General features: G+C 35.4%; 1 protein-coding gene and 1 long non-coding RNA gene across 2 annotated transcripts; one reads left to right on the top strand and one right to left on the bottom strand.

Annotated features, from left to right (window-relative positions):
- Positions 1 to 546: 546 nt before the first annotated feature.
- LOC309495071 lies at positions 547 to 5,814 on the top strand. The gene is made up of 4 exons (XR_014204538.1): positions 547 to 643; positions 4,395 to 4,434; positions 4,530 to 4,846; positions 5,394 to 5,814. It is a non-coding gene; the product is annotated as an uncharacterized lncRNA (long non-coding RNA).
- Positions 5,815 to 5,901: 87 nt separating this feature from the next.
- On the bottom strand, positions 5,902 to 16,745 carry slc29a4b (asolute carrier family 29 member 4b). Its single transcript, XM_082164620.1, has 11 exons — positions 16,589 to 16,745; positions 15,619 to 15,744; positions 14,834 to 14,965; positions 14,579 to 14,692; positions 14,320 to 14,448; positions 14,152 to 14,226; positions 11,988 to 12,262; positions 10,942 to 11,074; positions 10,629 to 10,816; positions 9,270 to 9,510; positions 5,902 to 7,924 (listed from the first exon to the last, which is right to left on the bottom strand). Exons 2-11 carry the CDS (start codon positions 15,740 to 15,742, stop codon positions 7,773 to 7,775), a joined length of 1,563 nt encoding a protein of 520 aa, XP_082020746.1. The 5' UTR covers positions 15,743 to 15,744; positions 16,589 to 16,745; the 3' UTR covers positions 5,902 to 7,772.
- Positions 16,746 to 17,247: the final 502 nt, after the last annotated feature.

Below are 17,247 nucleotides of genomic sequence, written 5' to 3'. Positions count from 1 at the left end.
GTTTCCTTCTTCAGCATCAGTGAATGTTTGTACCTTGTGTAATAATTGTGTATGAGTCCCTCAGTTGCCCTCAATGTGAGAAGATTGATGTCAAAAGCATATTCACTTTGAAAAAACAAATTTGAAAAAAATAGGCTTTTCTAAAGAGCAATAGTTTAATTCCTCGGGACAAACAACGGACTCATGAACCTCTATCACAACTATCACAGAATTAAGATTCAAGAGTAGGCCTATGTAAACTTTTAAAATGGTTCATTTATGTAAATTCAGTTATTACTTTGTTGTAGACTGTATCATGTTAATTTTTATGTGATGCAGCTTATTCAGGACAGTATTAAATAAAAAATAACATTCATTTTTATTTAGTTAAATCATAACATCATGCTTATTCTGCAAGAGTAAACGTATGAGCAGAACTATAGGTTCTGTGTGTATTTTTAATTAAGCTAACGCACGCTGAACTTCTAAGCAGGATGCTGAAAGATTCCCTGTTTATTTTTGCTGAGTTGTTAAAATAAATGGCTGAGAAAGCAAATTCACTAAATCTATAGGGTATATAAACGTAAGTAAAGGGAAGAAATGATATGCGAAGGACGGGTGAAAACAAGATCCTTGTGAAAAACAACACAAGCGTGTTCCATTGGTGAGTAACAGTATTTGAATTCACTTTTTAATTTTTAGTATTTGTTAAGCTATTTTAAGTTGTTTTTTATTGAGTTAAATTTTGTTTGTTATTATACCTGTGTTATGTGATCTTAATTTTTGCTTCCATTTTACGTATACACACAGCAACTGATATTTGCATAATTTGTAAAATACTTTTAATAGGTTTATCGACTTTGGGTGAGATCAGGGTTATCACATGGAGATGTTGTCACAAGGGCTATATCTCCGTAAATATATGGTTTATGAGTTAAAAGTCCAATTAAACAAATGTAGTTGCTGTATCACCATAATATAGTATTTTCAAATTGCTTAGACACTAAAAGTGGAACTTGAGGCTCACTCGGTGAAACCATTCACTCATGTACTGAATCTTCAGACCAAGTCTGCAAAACTACAAGCACATTACGCACTTTACACTCAGTTTGAAATTTTAAAACAAACTTTTTGCAAAACTCTAAACACAGTTCTCTACATTAGACACTTTATTCAAAACTAACAACTCTTTTGTTTCATTTAGGAAACACTGCCATTTAAATCTTAAATCACAATCATGTGTGAAAACACTCACTTAGAAATCAAAACTCAGTGTTTAGAGAAATAAATAAATATTTTTTTACCCCCTTGAATTTCTGTTTATAGTGTAAATATACAGTATATGCATATATATACAGTATATATATATATATATATATATATATATATATATATATATATATATATATATATATTTACATATATGTACTGTATGCATGTATGTATATACAGTATATATTTATGTGTATATGAAGAGTTCAGATGCAAAAGCCTCTAATTGCCATCTGAAATTTTCTTCTAGAATGATCATTTGTATCAAGCTTGTATATTACTGTAAAGTTCAGTCATTTCACTTAAACGGCAATGAAAATGACCTATGAATTGCCATTTACGTAAGTGAAATTACTGAACTTAAATATACAAGCTTGATACAAATTATCATTCTAGAAGAAAATTTCAGATGGCAATTAGAGGCTTTTGCATCTGAACTCTTCATACTGATATATTTTCGTATGTCTGTATATGTTTAGGTGTGTGTGTGTGTGTGTGTGTGTGTGTGTGTGTGTGTGTGTGTGTGTGTGTGTGTGTGTGTGTGTGTGTGTGTGTGTGTGTGTGTGTGTGTGTGTGTGTGTGTGTGTGTGTGTGTGTTCAGTGCTTTAGAAATAGTTGACTTTCTGACTTGGCTTGTGTGTGTGTGTGTTCAGTGCTTTAGAAATAGTTGACTTTCTGACTTGGCTTGTATGCATATTCAGTGTGTTTATATACATGTGTATTTGTGCACATAAATGAATGTGTAACAAACTCATGTACTCACTGCACACTGAACAAGCAAAAGACAATATAAGGCTATGTTCACACTTAGCGTCTTTTTTTACAAGAAAAAGTTGACAACGGCGTTTTTTTAGCAAAAAAAAAAAAAAATGCTGGCAGCGTTCGGTTACAAATAGCAGCCGAGCGCGTCTTTTGTTGCTATAACAACAGCTGCAACAGTAGCCTAGTGCTGTGTGATGCAAAAAATGTCGAGAAAGAGAAAGTTGGCTCTTGCGTTGGCTTTTGAAGTTACCGGGGAGGAGAATGTCGGTTCACAAAGACGTTTGTGGGTGCACGACAGACAGTTGTTCTTGTTGTTATGGAAACGACAGGTCTCGCTACTCGCTTGTCATTGGTCAGCTGTCAAAAAGGCGCTTGACGTAGGGCGTTCTTTTCAGAAAAGTTGAACTTTTTTCAACTTAAAAAGACTGCAGAAAAAGACGCCGGCGGTGGCGTCTAAAAAAGCGCTCAGGACTTTTTTGAAAAAACGGTTTACTCCATAGGGTTATAATGTAGAACAGACGCTGGCAGTTTGAAAAAAGACGCTAGTGTGAACATAGCCTTAAAATAGTTTTGAATGAAGTGTTTGCTTTTGCAAGAGACGTCTGATGTTTTGCATGTTGTGTGCGTGTTTTGTGGTTTTGTGTAGTTTCAAGAAATTGTCTAATCAATTTGAGAAAACTGTAATTTCTCTCTTTTTTTAATCTTAAAATGTTTGAATGGTATCATTGTTTCCACAAAAAATGTGTTAAGCAGAAAAAAACTGATTTCAACATTGATAATAATAAATGTTTCTTGAGCAGCAAATCCACATATATTAGAATGATTTCTGAGGGATCATGTGACACTGGAGACTGGAGTAATGATGCTGAAAATTCAGCTTTGATCACAGTAATAAATTATATATTTAAATTTATTAAAATAGAAAAACAAATATTTTAAATTGTAATATTTCACAATATAACTGTTTTTACTGTATTTTAGATTAAATAAATGCAGCTTTAGTGAGTAAAAGAGACTTCTTTCAAAAACATAAAACATTTGACTGTTTCCAAACTTTTGACAGATACTGTAAAATAGTATTTTGCATGGATTTTTTTTTAACCTAATGATATAGAGAGTGTGCACTAACGTCGGGCTCTGGCAAACCTTCCTGCAACTTGGCTGGCACTAGTAGGGGGAAAAGGAGTAAAACAAATGATTATCTGCTTTAATTAAAGGCTTAAAACTTACTAAAGAAGTGGTCCATGAAAGGATTTTGATGCCATGAAAATACATAAAGCAAAACCTGAAGACATACAAAAGCCTCAACACTTTTTTAGACAACACTATAAATACAATATAGATCTAAATCCGGAGGATCACTATTATACATTGTACACTTTTTATACCATACATTTTTAAATGTCAGAAATCGAGAAAAATACATGGAGAAATTTTAAACACATTTCTTTGCATTCATTATTTTTAGAAAATTAGTTGTGAAATATTATTAAAGTTTAAAACAAAATCTGGCACGATATCAAACAAAACCACCAGAGGAAGTTATTATATGCCTACTAAAAAGAAGAGATTATTTAATGCCCTATTCAGTGAGTGTGGTTGTTTAACCTTCATTGCACGAGATTCATTACAGTTTTTTCAAATTGCTTACACACAATTTCTGAATCTATGGCTCCATTTCTTGAAACTCCACACACAAAACCACAAAACACGCACACAACATGCAAAACATCAGACGTCTCTTGCAAAAGCAAACACTTTATTCAAAACTATTGTAACTCTTCCAAAAATCAGAAATAACAGACCGCATTCTACATCAGAATTCAACCAAGCCTCAAGTTCCACTTTTAGTGTCTAAGCAATTTGAAAAAATCACCAGATATATTATACAGAACTTGAAGAAACAAATAACTTAATTGTAGAAAACCAAATAAGAAAAATGCAATATGGCAGCTGATTTAGAGACATATATTAGAGATATGTCAGGTGGATTTATATAAATAGGGCCACAGATATTGTCAGATATTGTTTACTTTAAAGTGTTCTCTTTTAGTTGAATTATGTTTATTGGACTAAGGAACTTTGTTTAAATATGTACTGTAGCCATTGGGAGATATTTGGTGGATCAAGATTGTGAGCCACATTTCCTTAAAAGTGTTCATGACAAAGCAGGAGATTAGAAATATCATCTGAACTCACTGCAACACCAGTGTGTTCTTGCCTTTGGTGTCAGTATACTATAGTATTTGTAGAGCTTCCTTTGGTATTTACATTTTATTCTTTATTATCTGGTATTTAATAGTAGATGTTTAATTACTACACGGAAGGTGTTGTGTATCATGTTTCTTACATTCTCACGTTTTTGTCTCTTCATTTAATAGGTTAATAGCTTGATCTCTGACTTGTACTGCTAAATTTGAGGTAAGCGTTTGTTTATTTATATATTACATAATATAAGTTGTTATAGCAGAACATTTGAAATTATAAAAATTATAACATGGTATTTGTTTTTGCAGAGATCTTGATAATTTATCATCTCATCCTCTTCACCATGGCGCTGGTTCTTCATCTGCTGATGCTGTTTCTTCTCTCCGGTGGTTCGGCCAAAGTTGTGACAGATTTTGAGGAGGAATGTGATCAATTTTTTGCACATGGAATATCACCAACAACATTTGATGAACCACAGTATCAGCAGATCTGCCAAACTCGAAATGGTGTTGTTTATTATGCCACATATTATGATACTTACAACAGGATCCCAGTGTACTCAGCCTACAGGTTTGAAGGGATAATAAGCTGCACAAGAAGAACCAACTGGTACATTGAACCTCAAGTAAGTGAAATATTACTCTATCTAAATTAATTCTGTTAAAGGTTTTACACTCTACACCATTACTAAATAATTTCAGCTAAAAGACTTGAAATAGGCTACATACATAGTAAGCTAGGATAAGAGAAAGTATTTTATTATCATTACAGAAAATGAAAATGATAACACAATACCATGACAATACTGGAATAGTGCTTTATAATGACAATAAGAAGTGTCTGTATGCAGTTCATTGCTTCTGTGACGTGCTAGAAGTTAAAAGAAGTGACATTTAAGACATTTTAAGAAACTTTCTAAAAAAGACACTGAAAATCACATACATAAGCATTTCATTTGATAAATTCAGTATAAAATAACCTAGATGAGTAGACATTATTCCAAAGTAAAGAGAGATTTCTAGTCTAACATACGAATGCCCACACATGTGTTGTAAAGCAGGAAAAGCTGATGGTTGAATACTGTGTGTGAACAGGGATGTATTTGTGTTTGTGCTTATATCCAGCATTCTTAATTTGATATTTTCTATGTTATATATCAAATAATATTGCAGCTTGATGAAGCAGGAGAAGACATGGCGTCTGAGGGGTCTATGAATATAAAACTTGGAGTCTATCAAGCTCTCAATAGAGATTATGTGAACTCTGGGTACCACAAAGGTCATCTGGCACCAGTATACCATGCAGGATCACAGAGCTGTGCTGACGCCACCTTCACTCTCACCAATGCTGCTCCACAAGAGCCCCATTTTAACAGCGGTCAGTGGAGGAATGTGGAAAAAAAGCTGGCAAACTCTCTGGAAAAGCATTGTTCTAAACCTGTTTACATTGTTACAGGGGTGGTACCAGGTACTGTTAAGATAAATAATAGAGTGAATGTGCCTAGTCATTTCTGGACTGCATTCTGTTGCTTAGATCATAATAACAGATGTTCAAAGTCAGGGGGAGTCATTGGAACAAATGAGTATAACTCCATTATTAGGTGGATGTCTGTGGCTGATTTAGAGGGAGAGTTACAAGACCTTTATGGAACACAATTTAGGTTGTATTTTTACTAAGACAAAACAGACAGAGGTTGCTTTAAAATGCTTATTGAGCAATTCAACTTTGAAAACATTTTTGAGGGAACTAATTTGAGTGGTTTTATGCAGATTCGTATAATTTCATTTGAACTAATTTAACATCTCCTGTCAGAATCGTAAAACAATTAATTTCTAATGCTGATAATAATACTGCAAACCTTGTGCTGGATGTCATAGCTGATTTAGGAAAATTGTGGAAAGACTAGGGAAAATGTGAAACACTGAAGTTGATTCATTAAAAAAAGTTGTATTAATGTTTGCAAACATTTCAGGGGAATCTATATTGAGTTATATTATGTTCTTGTGTCTTAATCAAATGACAAATTATAATGACAAATTTCTGTAAAATTATAATGAAAATGATTATCATTTCACTGTAACTATTATCATTTAAATGTCTCAACTGTAAATCTAATAACTTTGATACCTCTAATAAAAATCATTAATACTGCAAACTTTGTAGAATAGAAAAGTTATAACGTACAGAATGATGCTTCTGTATGTGAATTTGCACCTGATTACTCAAAAAAAAAATGAACACCCATTGTACCTGACAGTACCAGACAATTATAGATTGTACCTGCAGCTGTCAGTGACAATAGGGGCTCTGATACTTTAACGAATGTCAATAAAGGAAAACAAACAACAACAAAAAGTTGTGAGAATTTTTCATTATAATGTGCTGGATTTTATTGGACTGAACTGGTCTTGACTCTGAACTGGTCACAGATAAACTGCAATTACTAGGCTAAACAATCTGCAAACTTTAACAAAAACTTCATACTTAAAATAACAAGCTCCAATCTTTTTCTAGCCTTTTCACTCTTTAATTGTCAAATGACGGGATGACGAGGGGGAAAGGCTCCACGATCCCAGCACAAGCACTGTAGCTTTCCAGGCTACTACAATAGTTGCTGTATGTGGCAAGGTTTGTGAGATCCGTGCCATCAAATTAGACACTTTGGGGCCATGCACACAGAACACATTTTACTATTTCACTGCGCTACTTTTCCATATAGTTTTCAATGTAAACGCGCTATAGACGTGTTTGACCGTTGCGCCCGTATCTCGTGTCTTTAATCTTGTGCATGGTGTGAAGTACTAAAAACACTGCACTAAAGTTAAAAAATCTACTTTTCCCCCATTCCATTGCCCGCATCTTGTGTTTTTCATAGCAAAAGCGTGTTCTGTGTGAACTATAAATCATTGTCAGGGTCCACTTTCAGATTTACCTGTGCCTAACATTACGTCAAAAAGCAAACCGTATAGTCAATTTTACACCTTCCTGTATCAATGGGTGCTTGTTGGCCAGAATAAGACTTTTTGCAAATAATGAAACTATTCGTTACCTATCCTTGTTTCAGGTTAAAGTGGAAGGCCATAAACATAAACTAAAATTAAGACACCAACACAACTTTATCAACCAGTCATAAAGTACAGCTATAAAGCAAATCCATCTTACAGTAAATACAAATGGTGGCCGTACATAATTTAAACATGACAGAAACTATAATATACATCTATTTATTTAACAATTTGATGGTTATTCAGACAGTCTTGGATAATATGCAAATGGATATCTCAACACATTTTAATGAGCTAACATCCCTGATGAAAAAATCAGCATAGCTGATCACCAGCATATGTTGTGTTTTGGATGCTGGTTCCCAGAATAAAATGCTAATATTCTGGTGTCTCAAACCAGCTTAACCAGCAGACTTTCCTTGCATAAACCAGCCTGGACCAGTATGCAAACTCTGGTCTAAACTGGTGTTTCAGCAGGAATAGTCTTTGGAAATGTTCTTTATTCTTACATAATTATACAAACCAGTGTATGTGTGAGAGAGACACTCAGTGGCCAGGTATATAGCTGTGTAATGTGAGTGTGTTGTTGAGTTTCAGTGTGTGAGTATCGTGTGCCTGTGAGGTCAGACTGTATGTTGAGTAAGACACTGCAGACCCGAGCATCAGTCCAGCCATATATGATACAGTCATGGTGTTCCCTGTAAAATAATCATTGAGAAAACAAAATTAGTGGAGAAAAATCACAATAAGATTTCAATATATCAGTTGCTTCTCCAAATGACAAAAATTTCATTTTCTAAAATTTTTTCCCCGTTTCGACAATTATTCTCATGAGAAAAAGCCACTAACAATTCCAACAACAAATGATTTGAGCTACGCTATCCACATGAATTTTATAAATCTTTCATAGAGTACTGGGATTTAAATGAAATGTTATGTGTGAAGGAATTATATTTTAGATTAAAGATATACTATGTGTGTGTGAAGCATAAAAAGTATGCAATTATCATTACCCCAAAAAAACTATTTTTTTTATGAAGGCTGCTTGAATTTTGTAGCCAGCTATTCTTAAAAACTTATACAGAGTAGATTTAATCTGTTTAAAAAATTTTTTATTATGTATTCACAAACATTTTGTTGCCAATTTTAATTTGAGACAGTGCTGAATTATTTATGGTGATTGTGACAGAATATATAAGCACAATTACTTAAAAAACAAAGCAAAAACTCTAAAGCTCACCAGAGCATTTGTGCTTCAAGACACTGAGTTTGAAGGTTTTCACACTTCTGACAGTGTTTAAAAAAGTATTCAGTAATGATTCCTGATCTGAGGACAGGTGGTTTTAGGGGTAGTGGATACTAATGTCACGACTTTGATAAAATAAAGAAATAAAGAGCTGGTATTAAGTTTGAATTTGTATTAAGTACATTCTAGTGATCATCTATGGCTAATTTCAAAGAGGAAAAGCTGCTGTTTTAAAACTAATCTGCAACATTTCAAACTAAACTAGATCTGTACTTTTACTGTATGTCAACAATTGCCTTCACCTATTTTGTCAAAACATATTTGATAACACTTACAGCCCTACAAGTCTCCTGAGAAATAAAAGCTTCCTCTAGATGGTTACTTTTTGATGGTTACTGTGATGGAATTTGTTTTATTAATCATAACTGCTTTTTCTTAAAAGGATTAACATTTATGCTTTTGAGAATGAAATGTCCCCAAAAGTTAGTGCATGTTGAAATAACGGAAGCAGATATATATATATTTAACCTCATGACTTGAGCAACAAGCTGAAGTAATCAAAAAATCCAATTTGCTTTGCCCAGAAACAAAGGAGGGGAAACAAAATATGATTGTATTGGCAATCATATTAGAGAAAAATGCAATGAATCATGTAACCTTTGCCATGCACCTATTCTATATAAACTTTTGTACTCTTTTTGTTGTGGAGATTCTCCACAAGGGGAATTTGTAGGGGAATATCAACCACACTACACATTTCGCTCATTTCACTCTTTATGTGTGTCTGATATACTCACCCGCCACTTCTCGCTGCTGAAGTGGCACCTTGCCGGCCGCCTGTATCATTGGTACAGAGCCAAGGTACCCGTTACTGATACCCAGCATCATGGAGAGGGCGCAGGGCCAGGCGGGGTGCCCCAGCAGGGGGCGCTGCACAGGAGACACACACATTACAAACAGGGGCAGGAAGAGAACACGAAAACACGAACACACCAGCAGCTGCACACCGCCCCACTCGTACGGACACGCTGCCAAGATCTAAAGAGAGCGAGAGAGAAATAAAGTCACCATGAAATCAAAATGGACAATTCTTGTTTTTATGGAGTATTGCACTATTTATTATCAATTATTTATCCTTGAATGTGCCATTGTAAACTTTAATCAAAATAACTTCACAGCAATTCATAGTTTTCACGTGATGTCACACCCTTATAGGAGCACCCACCTGGAGGGCAAAACAAGGATTTCTCCATTGACCACCAGTTATTTTCACCGGGTACTAATCTAATAAGCCAGTGATATTAAAAGACCAAATTCAATATATACCTTATTGATGATGCATAATATACAGCCAAGTCTATGAACCCAAAATATAAACGTAACGCAAGCATATTAAGTATAAAATGTAATCTGTTTAAAAAAATGTTTATGTATTATGTATTCACATACATTTTGTGCAGCCTATTGACAGAAAATGTAACCATTTAGTTTTTGGTGTAGCTAGGGACTTAAAATGAAGGGAAAATATCTAAAACCCCAAACTATTTATTTTAATTTGAGACATAAAAAGTATTTTTTAATATTTATATTATTAATATTTATGTATATTTTAAGTATTTATTTTAATTTGAGAAATAAACAGTATAATGTATAGTTTTTTATTGAGCGGTTTTCCATAAAAAGACTTTATAAAGTAAACGGTTAAACATTTCGTGTGTTGCACTCATATTCTGGGCTCGTCTGCTCACCTGTATTATGGTATGCATCATCAATAAGATGTACAATGAATTTGATCTTTCACTGTTTTAGTACATTATGGCATTTTAGGTGTTATTGTAGGTTAAGTGATTGAAAAACTGCGGTGGATGCATTATATGGATCGCAAGTACCCAAAACGTGCAAAAATTTACAGACTAGAGCTACTGAATGTTTTGCCCTCTAGGTCTCCGTGCCAGTGACATGACTGAAAACTATAAATAGCAAACCACAACAATCCAATCATCCAATCAATTCCCAAAGAACGAAATCAAGATATGTCATAATAGTGAAGAAAATATTGTCGCAAGTTAAACTTCCGTTTTGTGTCGCCTTCAAACATTTACCTTTTTTAAATGATATTATATGCTTGTAAATGACATCAAACTGTTTCATTTCACCTTGCCCACAAAGTCAGCCATGTTGAACAGAGCCATGGTGAGAATAGGCAGCCATTCTCCCAGTGTATCGTTTCGAAACTCTGACTCCAAACCAGGGAACAGACACAGTGTGATGAAATATGTCACCAAGATTGAGAGCATATAGGGCCAGATCATCCGAGCAACAGCACACCTCTGACCCAGAATCTCTGTAAGAAAGCCATCATGTTAGAATACTTCAGTACTAAAAATGTGACATTAATTGAACTAAGCTTTATTTTGCAGTACGTACACAAAATGGCTACAGGCGGTTGTGATTAAAACTATGGCTCACCCTTCACACTGATCCAGGTCCCTTTGTTGTCTGGTTTGGGCACATCAAATCTGACATAAATTTCATCTCCATGGGAACCGTTACTCAGATGAACTGCATCAGCCTCATCAACTGTGCTTGACGCCACTCCATCCTAATTTGTAGAAATGCCATGAGTCAATGTACATTTCTGAGAAAATCATTCTAAACAATTTATGTATATGTATAGAATCTAGAATAAAACTTTTTCGCTGAGATTTGTCACAGTGCATTGTGGCATTGCCTGTCAGAAGTGTGCATTTATTCAAAAAGGTTATCGTAGGGAGCTCATTATGAAACACCATGTACACCTAAATTATAAAAAAAATTGCTATATAACTTTTCTTTAAAGGAACACGCCGACTTTTGGGTCTTTAGCTTATTCACCGTATCACAGCGTGTACAAATAACAAGGTCACATGAGACACAGCCATCTTCTAACCGTATACATACTGGGAACTATATTCTCAGAAGGTGAAGCACTGCTACTTCTGCGGAGTGATTTACTCCAACTCTGAGCGAACTCTCTGCTCCTCACCACAGGGCTTCTCAGGTGCTGCGAGCAAATCACTCCGCCCAAGTAGCAGAGCTTCGCCCTCTGAGAATATAGTTCCCACACGGTTAGAAGATGGCTGTGTCTCATGTGACCTTGTTATTTGTACACGCTGTGACTATACAAATCACAACATGTAAATAGGAAAATGTTGGCGTTATTTTGTCACTTATTGGGAGCAGTATGCTAGCTGGACCCGTTTACCTCCAGTCTTTGTGCTAAGCTAGGCTAGCGGTGGGTGCGTCAGACAGAGTTACGGCACAGAGATGAAAAGGGTATGAATAGACTTATCTAACTCTGGGGGATACGGTGAATAAGCTAAAGTCCCAAAAAGTCGGCGTGTTCCTTTAAATGTAAAAAGGAAAACAGTTAGACAGACCCACAGAAACCTTTCAGAACCTGTCAGATGGATCCATATCGTACAAAAAGTCCCCAAAAGTCAAATGCAAACCAGTGCTTCTGTGTGTGAATTTACCTCTTCCTCTGCACCGCTGTCATAATGTATCTGGTAGCCACTGCGCTTCTGTGTCGTAACATTATTAATCTGTCCTTTGAGCCAGCTGTGGCTGCGGCGAGCTCTGTCGGTGTGATAACGGACAAAGTGTGTTTGTCGCACCACCACGTGTAACAGAAAACAGAGCGTCTCTATTGAGATAGAGAACAGGAAGAAGATGATGGTGTTGTTCTTCTCGTCTTCCACCAGTAGCTTTGTAAAAATCCGACTCAGAGAGACAATAACTCCAGCAGTGCCTGAAACAGCAATTGACAAAAAACACATCAACTGCAATACAAACAAACACCAGCACATTATGAGTAAAAATTCTGTGAATTCATATTTCACATAAATTATATTTTCTAAAATGTTTTATTAGAATTAAAAGTATCAAAGGACCACTAAGATTTATATTTCAAAGAAATTATATTTTCAAAAATGTTTTATCAAAATTAAAAGTATTAAAGGACCACTAAATTTTTTTTTTAATTGTGCCATTATCTTCGTTACAATTAAGGATATTTCCCCCACCAGTTACTGTAATATGAAACATATATTATTTAAATTCTCTCTTTAACATTTAAGATATTTGATTTTATTAAATATAATTTTAGTACGTTACAGGGGCTACTTTCATGTATTAATCGCTTTTCTTATTGCCAATGTGTGAACAGTTTGTAAAGAGAACTTAAAAAACAAGACCTTCCTCAACTTCCTAGGATGTCTATGAAAGCCCGTAGACTGATTTTTATATTAAGGAAGTTTTTGCCGGGAAGGATTTGATGTTTACGCACACTCACAAGAGCCTCTCTTTCGCTCTATGACACATGAAACGAATGCTTCTACGATAATGCCGAAAAATACATTCTATACATTACAGAACAGTGTGTCATGCAAAGCAAAGTGATTCATTCAAACTATAGTCTCACATAGCCAGATCTACTGTATTTGGTCTCAAATATACTTTACAAGCAAACTATCACAACAGCATATAATTGTATTACCTCATCCGTGAATTGCAATGCTTGTGCAAACACATCCACATTACAATGATCAGATGCTTTCTTAACTGCTTTTTTTCACCGCTGTCATTTTTGTTGTCTGTTTATTTTGTCATTGAAAATAAAGGTAAGGTAGGCAATTTTTTTAATAAACACTTTTTGTTATAATGGTTGGAACACTCTTCACATCCTGATAACAATTAATAATAAAAGTTGTCTATATATTAAAACATGTATATATATCTTCTGTAGAAGTCTAAGGACCAAAACATGTTTGTCCAATCACAATGTCCTACCAGTCAACACATGTATTCCCATACCCCCGCACTATTGTGCAAGCTATAGCCGTAATTAGATGACGTTCTACTCAGAGCTGTTCACGTCCTCAGAATCAGATTTTTGCGTTTCAATGGCAACACTATCAACGCTGAAATGAATCTGCAGCAGTCAGGTGGTACAAGTAAGAGCTCTAAGTTGTTAACGTTCATTATTATTGTAATGTTATGTGCTTTAAGGCATGAATTCATTTAACGCTGCTCTCACGAATGCTTTGCAGACTCTGCTGTGTGTTTAAGAGGAGGCATCGCTTTGGGGATACTCAGAAGGGAGGGCTGGATCTCATGCTTTCAATGCTAGCTTGTTATTGCTAGCCTCTCCAAAATTGCCTACCCTACCTTTACCATATTCATCTAAACGTTGCTCTCAGCAGTGTGGGTGGCGTCGGGATGTTCGTTTACTGTATATCGCTGCAAAGGTATTTCACACTCCTTTTTACTTCCAAGCAACAAACAAAGAAGAACTTTGCCTTGAGTATAACGGGGCAATAAATCATGTTCAGTCTCTTGCATGTTACGTGTGCATGAGTGCGAGCATGAGCAATAAGTTGCCGGCTGCAATTCACTTAATGGCCACCGATGTCGCCAATAACAAGTGTTTCTGAATTCTACATATAGCCCCTTTAAATAATAAAAAAATATATATTTTGTAACAACTGTATTTGTTGTACTGCCTCTAATTTAATCCTTGTATTACCATATTTTTACTATATCACTTGAAAAATTTAATTCAGAATTACACAAAAAAATACGTTTATTTTAATATAATGATTGTAATTTCATTCATGCAGTGATGGAAGTTCAGCTCACTCTCTCCAGTCATCACGCCCTGTGTGTACCTCTTGGGCAGCATCCCAGTGTAACCATAAAAACTGGACTGCTGTACTGCAAAGGTCAAAAGGACAATAGACAAAGTTTCAGATCACAAAAACACAATGTAGGCCAAATGCAAGAACACAATTGCTTGTATAAATGTACCTGTGCATCCAAATGCAACGATGGCAATTGCAGCCAGAGTAACAGCATAGGACTGCTGAGTGTCAAACAGCTCCAACCAGACGTCACACACACTCACAAACACCAAAGGTCCCAATGCAAATAGATATCCTATATATGCAAAACAAGAAATTTAGTGATATTGCAATCGATAAATAAGAGTAATGTAATTTGCATGTAGAAAATGGTGCGGAGGAGCCTTTCACTGTTGTATTTTGAGGCGATTTTTGCATGTTCTTACCCACACAGATGCGAGTGTGTAAGCTCAGTCTCTCCACGAGTGCGTTGTTCACAATTACGGCACTGAGAGCCACAAGTATATACGTCAAACTCATGTCGAACACAATAGAAGTGCCTGACAATAGAAAAGAGGGGAATTGACAAGCATAACTTGTAGTATTACTGTGCAATGCATAGTTGTCACTTTTTCCACCTACAGCTCTGTGAATTTAATTTTGTCTATCCTGTGATGTGCGACAGGTTGGTTGCATCAAACCTTTGAATTTGCGGTGGAGATAGTCCACATCAGTGATGAAACTATTGTATGGTAGTAGAAAGCCGACACCAGCCAACAGCATGGCAAAGTAGATGCCATGGTAGCGATCATCGGGAATGGATTCCTCTGTGTCTGAAATGAAGACATGAGCTTGGATTAATACCAACCAGAATGACAGAGCAGCTTGATAAACCTGAGCCCCATTTTTAATGAATAGAAATTAACATTCTTAAACAGTAGAACATGGTGCTACAATGCCATGGTCATGGGTTTGATTCCCAAGGAATGCATGCACTGATAAAGTGTATACCTTAAATGCAATGTAAGTCGATTTGATTAAAAAGTGTCTGCCAAATGCATAAATGTAAAAGTCATGAATGCTTTTGTGTTGTACATGATGGTGTCTTGCACTAATGCAGGGCTTCTCAACCTGGAGTGTGTGAACCCCTGGTGGTTTGTGAGGGAACTGCAGGGAGTTAATGAGAAGCAAATAATTAATTAAATCATAAAAATGTCAAATTAAAAACAAATAAATACTTTAAAAAAATAATCCAAATTTTGCACTTAATAAAAACATGAAAATATTTTATTATTTACCTGCATGTCACAAAAAAATTGGGAACTAATGTATGCATTATTTCACAAATGCATGCATCATACATTTATACAAAGACCTCAATGCATGCATCAAATGCATCAATATATACACGTCATTTTGCACGTGCAATTTAATGCATTTTGTATGTGCGATTTTTAATTCTGTGTTGTGTGTATCTGCAACTCACCATGAGCACTGTGAGGTTTTATCCAACCCCTCTTCTCCTCCTCTGGCAGCTGACTAAAGCTGAAATTCGTGATCACAGCCTTCTCTCTACCCTGCCGATTCCTGCTCCACTCCTCAGAGTACATGCCTGGGAAAAAAGGTCAGAATTCACACATGGGAAAAAATGCATACTGTCAAGATGCAGTTGGCCTTAAATTTATAACTTACAATTATAGGGCCTATATATATATATATATATATATATATATATATATATATATATATATATATATATATATATATATATACTGAATATATAAACAAATATAATAGATAGCCTATCAGCTGCTGAAGTGAATATTGACATTATGACATCAAAAACAGAATACTGAATATTCATCAAAAGTACTACACTTTCCCTATAAGAAATACTGACCGGTTTACTGGAGAAATGCAAACAACTTGCCCCAGTAACTCCGGCATATATGCTGTGCAATAAGAATCAATATTTTTGTTTTGTTTTATGCAACCAAGCATTGCAGTGGTTGTATCTTTGTTCCTCCACCTGTTTTCCTTTGAAGCATATGGGCATGAATGATTCTCCCATATGTTGAATTATTTTGTACAAGCGCGTGTGGTTTAAATTTGACGGCGTTATAAAACTCAGTGAGTCAGTTGGACTAGGTGATAAACGTGAGATTCGTCGATGTCACCTGACAGATCCACCAAAGCTATTTTTAGAAATAGCCTATCGAGCGTCCATGTCATAGCCTGTAATTTTAACAGCGGGGATATTGAATTGAAGTAGCCTAGGCTACTACATCACATGAATGACTGATGTTTTTGAAGGATCATCTGTCTTTAAGGTTATTTGACATCTGAATGCCTTATCCATATTCGCAACTAATGGAAGAGACTCACGCAGTATGATAATAAGTGAAAATCAATCAGAGCAGTCGCGCGCTTTCGTGAATGGATAACAGGTCTCTTACCTGATGTGCCAATGTCATTCACGCTGTCACAAGAGAATTATATTTAATTACGATCCAGGTTCTCATTCCAAAGCGGGGTTATTTGAGGGTGCTCGTTTTCTGCTCCTTCATTCTCTCTCTCTCTCTCTCTCTCTCTCTCTCTCTCTCTCTCTCTCTCTCTCTCTCTCTCGGCTCTCCGCCCTCATGCGCAAGTCACGGAATCATCACGCACTAGTTGGTTATCACACTATAAGGATGGGGTCCATTTGTATATAAACATATAGCCTACCTTAAAATATTGGCTACAAAACTTGGCTATTGAACATTTCCACCGTTATTGCCCAGGAACAGAAAAATTCTGCGTATTGATTCACAAATCAGTTAATTGTTCAACAAACGCGATGACACACTGAAAATCTTTTTGTAGTATAGATTATTGAAAAATAATTTATTGAATGAATTAATTAATTAAATTAAATTATTTTAAGGAATATGGTTTTAGGATTAAAGTGAACTATACGCTAGGCTATGTTAAAAACTATAACAAAGGCCTACAAAACTGCTAGAGAAAACACATGATTTGTGTAACTTTGACAATTGAAGTTACTGAGATCCAACCATTGTGACAACTAGCCCCGACCTCCCCTATTTAATTCAAAGCCACAGTAATGTAAATCTAG

This window comes from Leuciscus leuciscus (genome assembly GCF_965113295.1).
Source record: "Leuciscus leuciscus genome assembly, chromosome: 3".
NCBI classification, from domain to species: domain Eukaryota; kingdom Metazoa; phylum Chordata; class Actinopteri; order Cypriniformes; family Leuciscidae; genus Leuciscus; species Leuciscus leuciscus.
Note: the sequence above shows the minus strand (reverse complement) of the source record. Positions and strands in the feature narration are given on the sequence as shown.